The 12,905-nt window shown below is 44.3% G+C and overlaps 1 protein-coding gene across 3 annotated transcripts in view; it reads right to left on the bottom strand.

Moving 5' to 3' along the window:
• The window catches only part of ALCAM (activated leukocyte cell adhesion molecule), a 124,942-nt gene that overhangs the window by 20,492 nt on the left and 91,545 nt on the right, over positions 1-12,905 (bottom strand). For all 3 annotated transcript variants that reach the window (XM_056328691.1, XM_056328692.1, XM_056328693.1), the window contains exons 4-8: positions 9,726-9,790; positions 9,231-9,318; positions 8,202-8,384; positions 3,229-3,356; positions 1,368-1,497 (exon numbers count right to left, since the gene is read on the bottom strand). In XM_056328691.1, the coding sequence (XP_056184666.1) occupies positions 1,368-1,497; positions 3,229-3,356; positions 8,202-8,384; positions 9,231-9,318; positions 9,726-9,790 (594 nt within the window). The remainder of the gene's footprint in view (positions 1-1,367; positions 1,498-3,228; positions 3,357-8,201; positions 8,385-9,230; positions 9,319-9,725; positions 9,791-12,905) is intronic.

A 12,905-nucleotide genomic window follows, 5' to 3' on the forward strand; every position in this document is an offset into this window, starting at 1 on the left:
CCAACCCTGGAAAGCCTTCTGTCAAGAAAACACATGCTTCTCTTGTGTAGTAAAGCTCTTCTCACATGCAGACAAAATAGCAAAGAAAGGAAAACTGGTTGTTATATATAACTTGGAGCTGAGGAAGCCATTCTTTAGAGTAACTATTTATGGAAGTACAAGAGACACGCAATCCACTTGGAGCAAAATAAAAGGGTCAGTTATACCACAGCATTCTACCAGCAAGCTACCTTTGATACTGGGCAGCTAGTGGCAGCAGCACAGAGCTCTCTTCAGATCTTACATACCCTAATCTTGGCAAAGAGAAGGGATGGGCAGGAAAACAGCAAATGAACTTATTAAATGAAAATTATTCATTAAATGCGATAGTGTAATTATTCGTGTACAGGTATATTCTGCATGCATTGTACCCTTTCCAAGAAAAAAAATATTATCAAAACCAAGCATTCAAACACGAAGTCTCTTTTCATGTGCGGTATAACTCCTGTGCAAGCCTTTAAATTTCATTATCCATCATGTCCCTCTGAATGTGTAAACTCTTAAGGGTATTTATGCTACTCGGAAGACTAGGGACCATCGGTGCTTTTAGGGGAAAGCTGATCCCACTGGCCTGAGTCCCCTTTCGCAGCCTGCGGTGGTACAGCGAAGTCCGAAAGAGTTTCTGCTCTTGTCTTCTCACATAAAGACGTTAAAAGCAACCACTGAAAAGCAGCCATTGCTTCAATGGTTCAACCAATTAAATGGCTGATTTTAAAGTGTTGCTGATAAAAGTGTGAGTAAATACTCCTGGTATCCAGCTAAAGCCACTTTACTGCACTCTGCAGCTCTCGTGATTCTGGGTGAAGTTAAAAGGAGCAACCCCTCTGATGTGGACATAAGGAATCCCTAAGGCTCTTCCCTAGGCTCCGTACACATCAACCTCGCTGAGATAAGATGAAAGGATATTAGACTAATGTGAATTTGACTGTGAAGAATGACCTTCAGTGATAGCACTGTTGGCCAGCTTGCGTGTTTGAATATGTTCTAAGGCACAGCTGGAGGAGAATAATTTGCCACATACGTCCACGAGTGAAACGTAAAATACCAGTTTTCACTGTATGCAACAGTGCAATAATATTGTATACTGTACAAAGGTTGCATAAAGTGAATCTTTATCTAAGCCAGTGAATTGAGAAAGTTAAAGTTTTCAAACAGAAATACATTAGAAAAACCAAAAATGACCCGACAGTGCTTCAAACCAACCCCACCGCCCCGTTCTGCCATAGGTTGACTGGACTGATCTGCCCAAGTGAGGCAGAGAGGGACCACCCCAGAGCGTCCAAGCCAGGCTTGTACCTTAACCAGCAGTGCAAAATGCAGTGACTCACAGTGCACGGTGATGGTGGTCGAGTCCATCATGCTTTTGTCAGTCAGAGAGCACTTGTATTCCCCTGTCGCATTTCGCCTCACATCTGTCATTACATAGGTATCTGAGCTTCTTATACCTTCTGTTTCTCCCTGGGGATGGAAAACAAAACATTTATTGTATACGGGCCTGCTGAAAACATGAGTTTTTGATGAGACTGTTTTTTTAAAAAATTATTATAAGGATGGTAAAATACTCCAAAATAGGTATAGACACAGCATCGCCTAAGTGTAATTACCTATTAATAGCACTAAGATTTATTTTCTGCATAACACCATAGTTTTAAAACCACCTACAATTACTCCTTTAACTGAATGACTCACTTGTTTGAAGCAGATATTAAAAATCAAAATTTGAAAGTTTAGCAGAAAAAGGGAGAAAACAAAAGACTGAAACAGTCTACGAATAAGAGTGTTGCAGCAAAACAAATCTTGTTTCTGAATCTGCATCTGGAACGATGCATTCCGTTTAGGAACAACCATGACATGACGTGTGCTGCATTACACACCTCTGAACAGCACCAGCAAACCTTGCTCTGTCCACAGCATGGTATGGAGCCTGTTAGGGTATAGGCTATCTTATACACAGTTATCCATGGAAACTGGTGTGTTGAATTAGCCACCCAGCATTGCTTTCTGGCTGCCCAGTTCCCCAGTTTCCCTGGGGTTACAACCAACTCACTTAGATCAGCTTTGAAGCAAGCACAGAAGGAAACCCTAACTGGTATCTCTGAATCCAGCAAGAGATTGATGATACCCACGAGCCTTGCAAAGAAATCACTAATTCCAGCACTCCTTGAGAGAAAGGACCAGTATCAGGAAGCAGGGAGACTGGAGATAAGACAAACCCAGGTGTTTAGCTGGCTCGCTGTGATAGGGGAGCGGGGACAGACACCACAGACTTTTTCCCTGGCATCTAGTGCGTTCCTAGGATGACTCGCTGAATCTAAATGGCTGTTCCGAGATAAGAGGACTTCAGCTCCCACTTTCTCTGGCTGCTTCTTCAGCAATTGAGACATGCCAGGAGCCACCCAAAGCAGATGAGGATTACGTTCAAAGGGCAACATGCAGTTTTTGAAATAACTGAAAGCATGCCACTGCTTTTGGCCTCTCTCAAGATCAGCTCTGCTCACGACTGCAGCAGGAACAAAAAAAATGGGATGTGACATAGAAGAGACAAGCAGGACTGGGAATCTTGGACTATAAAACCACATCTGTCTGTGGATTTGACCAATACTAAGATTAATGGTACCCAAGACTTTATTTTTCTCAATCTGCATCCTATGCGTTTGACAGATTTGTTCTACGCTTTCTCCTGTGCTGTCACACTTGTTCTTTTTTGTGTTGTTATGCCATTAAACAATTAATTAACTAAAGAAAAGAAATTGCACAAAATGTTTCATCTGTGAAGTCAAGAAAATGGCTGCATTAATTTCCTGTACTTTCACTGCTAGATCTTTGACTGTTATGACAACATATGAGATGGTTTTATTCAAGACACTAAACTGGTTTAGTCAAAACTGCTTCCTATCAAAATATCTGATGACGGGAAATGAAACCTGGCAATTTTTAGTAGGTCCTAACCCCAGAAAACTTGAGGTGGGGTGGGGGAAAGAAGAGTTTCTTTCTCAAAACATTTTGCCAGCTCAGGTGAGGCGCCCTCGGAGTCTGACATGATGGCTGATGTCTGCCCTCAGGTTTAGTCGCATCGAATCGCTTCCTTCATCTGTTACAAAATCACGGCTACACTGACATGTAGCAATGTCTGCGGGAAGGGATGATACAGAATATTTCACCGTGCAGTGACAGCAAGGCAGGCCTTACCGGAATGTAGAACAGGAACTCCTGCGGAGGAGGGTTGCCGTTCCCCAAGCACTTCAGAGTGATGTTATCACCTTCTTTAATGGTACTGCTTTGTGGCAGCACTTGAATGGTCACCTTCTCTGTTGGATCTGTGAAAATAACGTATATGTTCAATAGCTTCTGCCAAAACCCCACACAGTAACACTATGCATATGTATGCATGGCTGAAGAGTATGTGATGTTATCATCAAGCAGGTGAAGGTATTTGCATGCACAGATCTTTTAATAAAAGAACTGAAGTTAATCACACTTTCTACATTTTTTTCAATGAAGTGCAAAGAATCCATATGGTATAAAATTCATTCTTCTTCACCAAAATACCTGTAGCTGAAACAGCAATGAGTACAACCACGTCACGTGCTTAAAAAAACCCAACCTGATCAGTATGAAGAGTTTCATGGTGCGATTTCATTATGACGGATTAACTTGTCCTCTGCAAAGCTCACTGTTTGGAGGACTGCAGCAATCAGAAAAATAACTGAAGCTGTCAACGCTTCGCATTAGTACTAGATAATAGCCGCCTTGCATTAAAAAGAAAGAAATACGAACTAAGCGACTACGTTCAGCCTATTCTATATGCTGATCACTACAGGCTTTCAGAAAGATGAATTTGGTGAACATAATGGGACCCTTAACATAGTCAACAGAACTGTAAATGTAACATACTTCTGTCATGTTCAGTGAAGTTGAACTATAACTTATATTTTACTTTGGTGATTTTTTTTAAGGTGAAGACAGAGTGTACTTTAATAGATGCTATTCTTTCTAAGTAGAAGCCTAAATATAATTTTTCAAAAACAAAGTGAAATGAACAAAATTAAAGGAAATAATATGGGCAGATAACTCTCACTGTTTTAATTTCAATGAATAAATAAAATTCCATCAAAGATGCCAGTCTTGCATTAAGACACAGTACAGTGCACCTTATTAGACACTAAAAAAATCTACACGGCAGAGAAACCCTTGCCCGACAGTTGATTTTGTGTGTTTAGCGAAGCGTGTGCTCTACAGCCCTTCCAGCCCTCAAGGCATTCATCATCTCTGTCTTCTGCGACAAGATTTCTCAATCACAGGAGCTGCATTCTGCTGTGGCCTCTCGGTGTCTGAGAGCCCTATCACAGCACCTCGCTCCTCCTTGTTGGAGGAGGGGTACTGGGCTTCAACAAGCCCCCTCCTCCCTCCTCAGATGCACCAGCCTCGGCTCCCTCCCACCTCCGAACAGCTCCCATCTCCGTAGCTTCAGAGCTGAAGCACAACTTTGCTGGCCTAGGAAATGGAAGCCCAGCATCGCTGCTGGTGTGGGATGCCACGGATGCGATGAAGCAGCTGGCCAGGAAGCACACGCATGCCTCTTGGCTGCTGCTGCGCCACAAAAAAAAACATTTTCAGGGGCTTTGTGGAGAGCGAGCCTACTGCAGAAACCCATCTCTACTTCTCTTGAGTTTATGTGAAGACCAAATGCAAAAAAGTTATCATAAAGGATGTCTAGATATACCCTGGCATTGCTTAGGCTTTGTCTCAAGACTGAAGAGGGATGAATTATAATGAGGAAGCCTTTAGGACTTTCATTTGGAACAGGTTTTTACCACAGAGATGAACAGAACTGGATTAAAAATGGACACAGTTAAACAAGAATGACGCTCCTGCAAACCCTCAGTCTCATGTCGGAATACCTTACCCTTTTATCTACTGCAATCAACCAGAAGCAAATTTTTAGTATCATTCTCTAAACTGGGGAGGGGGGCGGGAAATAAAATCCACAGCAGTAAATAGCAAAAGACTAATTACATTGTTCTCCAAGGTGAAGAGGTCACCCTTCTGAGGAAGACATGACCTGATGACAGGAAGACACAGCATTCAGTGCAAGGCTGCGCGCTGCTCGGCGTGCAGAATGCGCTCCCCTGCCATCGCCAATACGGGGAGCAGCACAGAGAAGGTGTATCTTCCCTCTCAGGGGCACACATCCCTGGCTTGGCCCATCCTACCTTCAGTCAGCCTGAGATTCTGTTTTCTGCAAGAGTAAAATCCTGGCAGCCAGCACCAAAAGGCTGCTACTCAGTAAACCTGCTATCCCAGACCCAGCCATGACTGCGTCGTTTCAAGGAAAACACCACTGCTGGAAGAAGCATGAGTACAAACTGGTTTTGACTCTAACCTGTTACGAAAAGAAGTTTATCCATGACGAGACAGAGACTTCACAACAGGGCGCAACTGGGAATTCTGCCTCACAGACATGACCTGGGATCGCTGATCCATGCTGAGCAGAACCCGGCATAACAGGTTCTAAATAACTTAGATATCTGAGATCTACCTAACTGCCCAGCTCCAAGCATCCTCCTGTCTTACTCCTGCTACTCTTTGTAGTTTGCTTGCTACAGCTGCAACGCAGAGCTGGTAACTACCGCTAGCTGAGCTAGAGTTATCCAATTCCAACTAGCATCCAGCTCTTCTCACACTAGGTTACAGCAGCTGGCTGCTTCCACAACGTCAGCTAGCTGTTAAACACCTCGGTACTACAGACTGCACCAACCCAGAGCTGACCCCCACCAAACAGTCAAACTGAATAGGTGTATCTTCAAAAAATACCTTGTGCAGGCATAGTTTTAAACATGCTCTCCCCATTTCTTTAAGACAAATGGGTAAGTTGCAAAGAATGAACAGCAGGTCTTCTTTATGATTTTTTTTCTACTTGCTTCACAGATACAAAACACAATAGTTTTGACAGACAACCTGAAAAAAAAGGCGGAAAAACTTCCATTTCTTAGAGTTAGAGTCTGGTGGTTTTTTTTCATCTCCATTATATTTGACTCATTAAAAAATCACATTTATTAAGAAAGAAACTAATTAGGACCACTCAACTAAATTAAAACCCAAAACCAAATCAGACATGTTGTTATCATCAACTAACATCAATCACAAAATTCATCTGTCGAAGCTCTGGACGTCTGCTAATAAAGAGTTTCACAAATTCATTTGGAGAGGCATTTGAGCAGAGTAAGGAATTGAAGTTACTGCAAATGAAAATACTCAGAAGGGAAATTGGGTTAGCCCGTACTCGACAGGCGAAGTTCACACTGGAGGACTCTTCAGCACTGAGGGTGTGCCTGTCCCCCGGCGCTGCCAGAGCAGCAGCACAAGGATACTGCCTGTCTCTGGAGGAAGAACGGTCTTAATTAAGTTGTTACTAGACCAGGCTTAAAAGAACCAGTCTAGCAATCATTAAGTCTTTAACACGGAGCGCACATGCTATCTGGTGCGATTCTGCAGTGCTGTGCAACCTTCTTCTTCCCTCGCATTGGGCAGTCCACGACCGCAGGTGCACGAAGTACGTGCATCACAGAAATCTGCAAGAGCCACATCCTCAGCAGGTGAAGTAGCCGAATGCGTGAAATGAGGACAGCAAAGCATCTCTCAGCAAGTGATAGCAAAAAATGCTTTCTGGTCATTACACTTCTTCCCTGTGAACATCTGCCATACACAGCAGGAGTTATTCATGGCCATGGGGCTCCACAGATGACAGAAAAAAGAAAAGAAACGCAACAGTGATATTTGGTACCCAACTTTAAACTAAAAAAAAAAAATAAAAAAATCTCTAGCTTTAAAGTCCACAGGCTTGAAATCTGTATGTTATTTCCAAGGATAATGGCTGCTGTTCCAAAGGTTTTCTTCCCCATTAGGAGTGACAGTTGTCATTCTGGAGAAACAGCTAGTGAAAAGAAGACCTTCATTTACTCCAGCTTCTCCAGGTGAAACCAAGGAGCAGCTGCTCCAAGGTTTGATTTCATCTGACCAAGGTCAAAACCGATCCCCTGTTCTGCAGCCCAACAAACATTACCTGTGAAGAAGCAAGCAACCACCTAGGTAGAGCATACCCTGCCACTGCAAGCCAGAGGATTTAATTTTCAAGCCCATGGGGCACATGTGCTAGCTGGAGAAATCCATTGCCTTAGCAATCTTTTTTGTTTTCAGCTGGATCACAGAGCTGTCACACCATGTCTATTAAAACCCTATTAGATGCCCAACTGTATACTTAGAGCCTATCACTCCCAAAACAGAGGCTTTTCTGTTGTAAGCTGAGGTAATACCTGAAGTGTGCAGAACGAGAACATGGGGCTGGCCATATTGCCTATCTCCTCTGCATTCCACTGTGACCTTCTGCCTCCTACAGTCCTTCACAAGCATCATTTGACAAGACTGAAATGCTTCTTCCCCCCTTTCTCCCTGCTACCACCCCCTTTCCCTGCCCCCTGCCTGTTGTGGCCACTCAAAGGAGAATTACGATTTTCACATTTTCACATGGGTCAATAGCACAGTAAGGAAGTTCCTTTAAGGCTTAGGCCAGTTGGAAGGAATTATTTACAGAAACACTCTGCTTAAAAGTCTACCAATACTCCAATGATACATTTTAAATGTAAAAATCTGCACCTTACAGCTGTAGAGAAGGTGCTGTGCTCTGCGCAAGGCAGCCTGCCGGCATTAGCTGTTTGGTGCTGACTTGGGAAAAATGAAAAACATTTGACTGTACTGAAACCTGCGTTGTGTGTTCATTGCATATTTCAGGGGGCACAGGAAGTCAACTCGGTCAACCACTCTAACTTCTGTTTGAGTTCTGAAAAGCCCCTTGCACTGCAACTTTTTGTGGTTACCCCCTTCCCCTTGCCAATGTAATCTCAACATTCAGTGTTTGACTGTTAGAAAGAAAGAAATCGCAGGTAAATCTGAAGATTCAAATTTAAAATTACACAGACAACGTACTCTGACCATCTTGCTGCAAATGAGCTCTGAAGAAACCAGCTTGGCAGCCAAGCAGCAATGTCTCTGTAATTTTTTAAACTGTCTCCGATTTTGGTCTGTGTGTCCCCGTCCCTGTCCCCCCCCCCCCCCCCGCCCTGCGGCAGACCTCCTACAGCAATAGATGCTTTTTAATAACTTACAGTGAACGTCAAAGACAACTGGTTCAGACTGTATTGTCTTCTGGCCTGACGGTCCGTAATACGTCACAATGCAAGAAAACTTGGCATTTGCATCTTCCTTTGTGGGCATGTACTGAAGAGATGATGTCATGGTGAAGAGCCCAGTTGCTTTGTCCACAATCTTTTGCAAATTTATGACCACAACTGAAAAGGAAATACTGGTTCAGCGTCACACAGGCAGAATTTGCAACCTTTTTCCAACATTTTGTTGCCTGCTCTGCATTTGTTATCAGGCTGCAAACACGCAAGCAACATGACAAATTACCCAAGAGACTGCACAAACAGTTTTCCTTTAGTATTGCCACGGACATATACCAGCAACGTTTTAGCAACAACATACCCCTAACATACTGTACATTTTAAATCAACTCAAAACAAAAAACTAATTGCAAACTAGTGTTTTTTTAAATACAAATCGCAGCTTAATTTGTAAGACAGAAAGAAGGCCTCAAAGACGCTGGCAAAAAAAATTTGTAGGATTGTATTTATGACTTAACTTTGTAAGCATTCTCTGGTTTATAGACGGTAAAATACTGTGGTCTGATCAGCCTGTCAAAATGAAAGGTGAAAGGGAGGGAAAAACACAGTTCTTAAATATCCTGGAGAAAATATACCTGTATAAGGAGATGATGAATACATGATCCACAACACAATACCGGACAGGTACGAAACCGAGACAGCTAATACACGAGCAGAAGCTGGAAATCAGATACAGGTTTCCACTAGCTACACAGACTCGAGAAGAGCTTTGCACTAGCACCACCAAAGGCACCCCTCCTCCCCATGATGCGGTTGTAAAGCTGGAACTGAAAGAGGTGATACGGCATAGCTTGGGTGCTCCTCAAAGCCCCAAACTTTCCTTCCAGTTTCATCTTTCCACGTGAGTAGTTTCCTCAATGGAACAACACCTCTGACCAAAGTAGAGCAGCCCCTCTGAACACAGCTCTTGGGGCATACCCCTGCCTGTGCCTGGCCACTACAGAAACGTACCTTCATCCACAGGCTGCAGAACTCTCCCATTTTTGTACCATGTAACATTGCCTTCAGGATAACTGTCCCTTGCAACGCACTCTCCGAGCTGCAAAACAGAAAGGAATTGCTCTTTTTCTCCACTATGTTTTAATATAATTCTATTTTCGTTTATGCTGCTTTGGGTAAAAATTGCCAGAAAGTTCAAATCCTTAACCCCAATTGTTTTTCTTAAATAGGACACATCCCACCAGCGAGGCTCAGGCATGCTTTGGAAGAGGGTTCAGTGGTGGCTCTAAGCCCAGGACGGCCGTTGTTTGCAGAGCCGGGCAGGGCTAACGCAGCAGCAGCAAGGGAGCTGCTGTGCTCAGCCTGGCCACGGACCACAGCCGCGCAGAGGCAGGTGGGCACGCAGCACACGCACCCCCCGAGCCTCAGCCCGCCGCCTCTCTGTCTTGGCTGTGAACTTCAGGCAACCATCAGGCACGTAACTCGGGAGGAGAATGCTGCTCTTACCATTTGTAGCTTCTCTGTTTCTAAGAAGTCTGCTTGATGTAAGATTTCTGGTTGAGAGGGTTGTTCTAAAACACAAACAGGATAAAAGTACTAGTGAAGGGAGCACAGACAGCTGTTTGAAAAGCAGAAAGTTACTACAAGATACATAGACCTTGAGGCTAAATGGTACCATCTGGCCTGGCATAGTCTTACCTACGCTTTGCCACTAAAAGAAGAAAAAGCGAGATACTTCTACCTCAATATTAGCAAATGGATTGAAAAGGAAAAGCCATCACCTTAAAATGTGTCATACCTCCTGTCATGAGTTCCATGAGTTCCATGCATTCTGACAATACGTATTTTAGCCAGGCAGACTAGTTCAGCAGCTGGGATGAGAGAACCTGATCTGATCTATCTGATTTATGTGATACACATGCTGGAGGAGGAACCAGTGGTACAGAAACTATAGCAACAGAAAAGCGGCCTTACTGTGGGTAGTACTGTGGCTGAGCTGCCACATATAAAGGAACAAAATCAACCTAATCATTCTTCTAATGTTTATTTTTCCTAACTGGGATTGTTACGTTTCAGAAATCCAGATGATAGAGATAAGTGTAATTACTTCAACTGATTCTGAGTTAGTTATGACTCTCTTAAAAAAAAATATTTTTTTCTTCAGTGTCAGTATGTCTTCTTGTTTACCTTTATTATGGTAGATGGACCTCTTAGCTTGCCAAAGTGGAGGATCTATCAGTGTTTCCATCATAAAAGGCTACTTTCTAGAGACTATATAACTTGTCTGTTAAAATAGTTTGGCCTGAAGCCCGGAATGCAAATCTTCATCTCCAAAAGAGACAGTTTTCCCCACACTTTTAAAAGAAGAGCGGAAGAGTGTGTGGGGGGAATCAATGTTTATACAGCCAAAGAAGCCTCTCCACCCTAGCTATACTGCTTAAGTAAGTGTACTTTATACTTTTACAGACTGAAACATCCTTAACCATGCCAGCTTACAGGACCTTTTTCCCAAATCAAGCTCCCTATGAAATAATGTGCTGGGATGTCAGTAACCCCAGCCCAAAGCCAACTTCACGCTATCTGGCCAAGATCTCCGCACCCTGCTGAAGTTGCTAACGCACAGGTGCACCACGCCAGCTGCGGCAGGGGTGGCAAGCCTCCCGTTTCCAAAAGAATCCCTTTGCTCTGTGCGCATCTGCAGGTATGTGTATGTGTCGGGATATGTGCGAATGCACAGATATTCTTCGCTTGGAAGATTATGCCACGATGCAGCAACAACAGCTCAAAAGGGAAATGAAAGGCAACAAAAGCCATTCATTCGACATTTGCAAACAACTTTGCTTGTGGCAAAAATCAAAAAGAAACAAAAGAAATAGCCAAAGCTATACACCAAAACCATTGCAATTTCTTCAAAGGGCTAATAAAGGGTATTTGTTTTTTTAAAGATATGTGCATTTTTATTTGTCCTTTGTTAGTTTTAAAGGAAAAAGGGTAACCTATTTTCTCTAAGAACCTGTCCAGGGCAAATAATTTCTTGTCAATTCAAGCAAATGTGGTTTTACAAGACCATTAACAGGCCCCTCTGGTTCAGATCTTTGGGTCGCATAAACAGGCACAGTTGGCTGCCTGTCACACTCACCCACTGATCGAAACCACAAACCACACCACCATCCTCCCCCCTCCTCTGCTTTGCTTCCTTTCCCTCCCTTCATCTCCCCCAGGACTGGTTTGAGAACACAGACCTTTCGGTGCTGGGGACCCCCTGCAGGGCTGTGACCAACGGGAGGACCCCCAGCTCCATGGTCCCTGTGTGGTTTTTTGCATGCTGTGGTGACGATGCCGCAGTTGGGAGCTCACCACCTGCTCTCCCAGAGCCGCTCTGAAGGGAACCGCCTGCTGCCAGACCCCCTGGCCACAGCAGGGGCTCCAAGGTAATTTACTACAAAAGACATATCTGGCATTTACTAGCTCTGCGAGAAGAAATTGTAAACTTGGCAGCAGTGGAGCTCACTTTGGTGGGTTTGCAGCTTCAGCACACTGCTTGTCTCTCAGCTTAAGGGCTTGCCAAAGTACTTTGCAACTCCATATAGGCCCTACAATACAGAGGAATAGAGCTCACTGCCTGCAAAAGCCAGGCATCGGTGTGGCTGGACCACAGCTCCTGTCCGCTGGGCTGCTCCACGCTGGAAACTAGCCATTGATTTTCAGCAAAAAGATGCTGACAGGATCCATCTGGAAAGCTGGTAGAGCTTGTTTGAGTGGTCCGGTGAGTGAGACTAGCAGGTGGTACCTGTGCAATGAGCCATTGCAGCTCGTTAGTTCTGAGTTAATCAGGTAGCACAGCTGAGGACATGGCAAGCTCCAGCGAAACAGAGCCTCCCTCACCACTTCGGGGATGCAGCTGAGTTTCAGGGGCGCAAGACTTTGGTTTATGAGGGTTCACACCTGCTGCAGCCCTGCTCTCTACCTGTGCTTCAACAAGTTAAATAAACTCCACAGGTTAAATAGACAAAGCTTGCAGGCTGCTCTGAACTCTTTTGTAATTAGAACAAGCAAAAAAAAACCCCAAGAAAACCCAAAAAGCAGGCTCAAGGAAGTTAAATGCGAAGAAATGTTCAGAGAACCCTACATAATGTTGTGAATTCAAAATGAAGAACTGCAAAGGTAACCTCTTCTTGCAGTGCTCAGCTGGCCTGTAAGGAGCAGCTGGGGGAGCTGGGGGTGCTCAGCCCAGGGAAAAGGGGGCTCAGGGGGGACCTTCTCGCTCCCTACAGCTGCCTGACAGGAGGTGGTGGCGAGGGGGGGTTGGTCTCTTCTACCACGTAAAGAAGCAACAAGACAAGAGGAACCAGGGGAGGTTTATGTTGGATATTAGGAACGTCTTCACCGAAAGGGTGGCCAGGCACTGGCACAAGCTGCCCAGGGAGGTGGCGTCTTAGGTGGCGGAGTCACGTCCCCGCCATGCAGCCATGGCACTCAGGGACATGGTTCAGTGGTGGCCTTGGCAGTGCCGGGTTAACAGCTGGACTTGATGGTCTTAAAGGTCTTTTCCAATCAAATCAATTCTATGATATTGCATGTGTGGCATCCTCCATTCTTATCTTCCTCAGTAAACAGAAGCTTTCTCTATTAGTATTAATGCATAAAATAAAATATACAAGCTGTGCTCCACGGCTGAGTTAGCAC

Source organism: Falco biarmicus, chromosome 2 (genome assembly GCF_023638135.1).
Source record: "Falco biarmicus isolate bFalBia1 chromosome 2, bFalBia1.pri, whole genome shotgun sequence".
NCBI classification, from domain to species: Eukaryota; Metazoa; Chordata; class Aves; order Falconiformes; family Falconidae; genus Falco; species Falco biarmicus.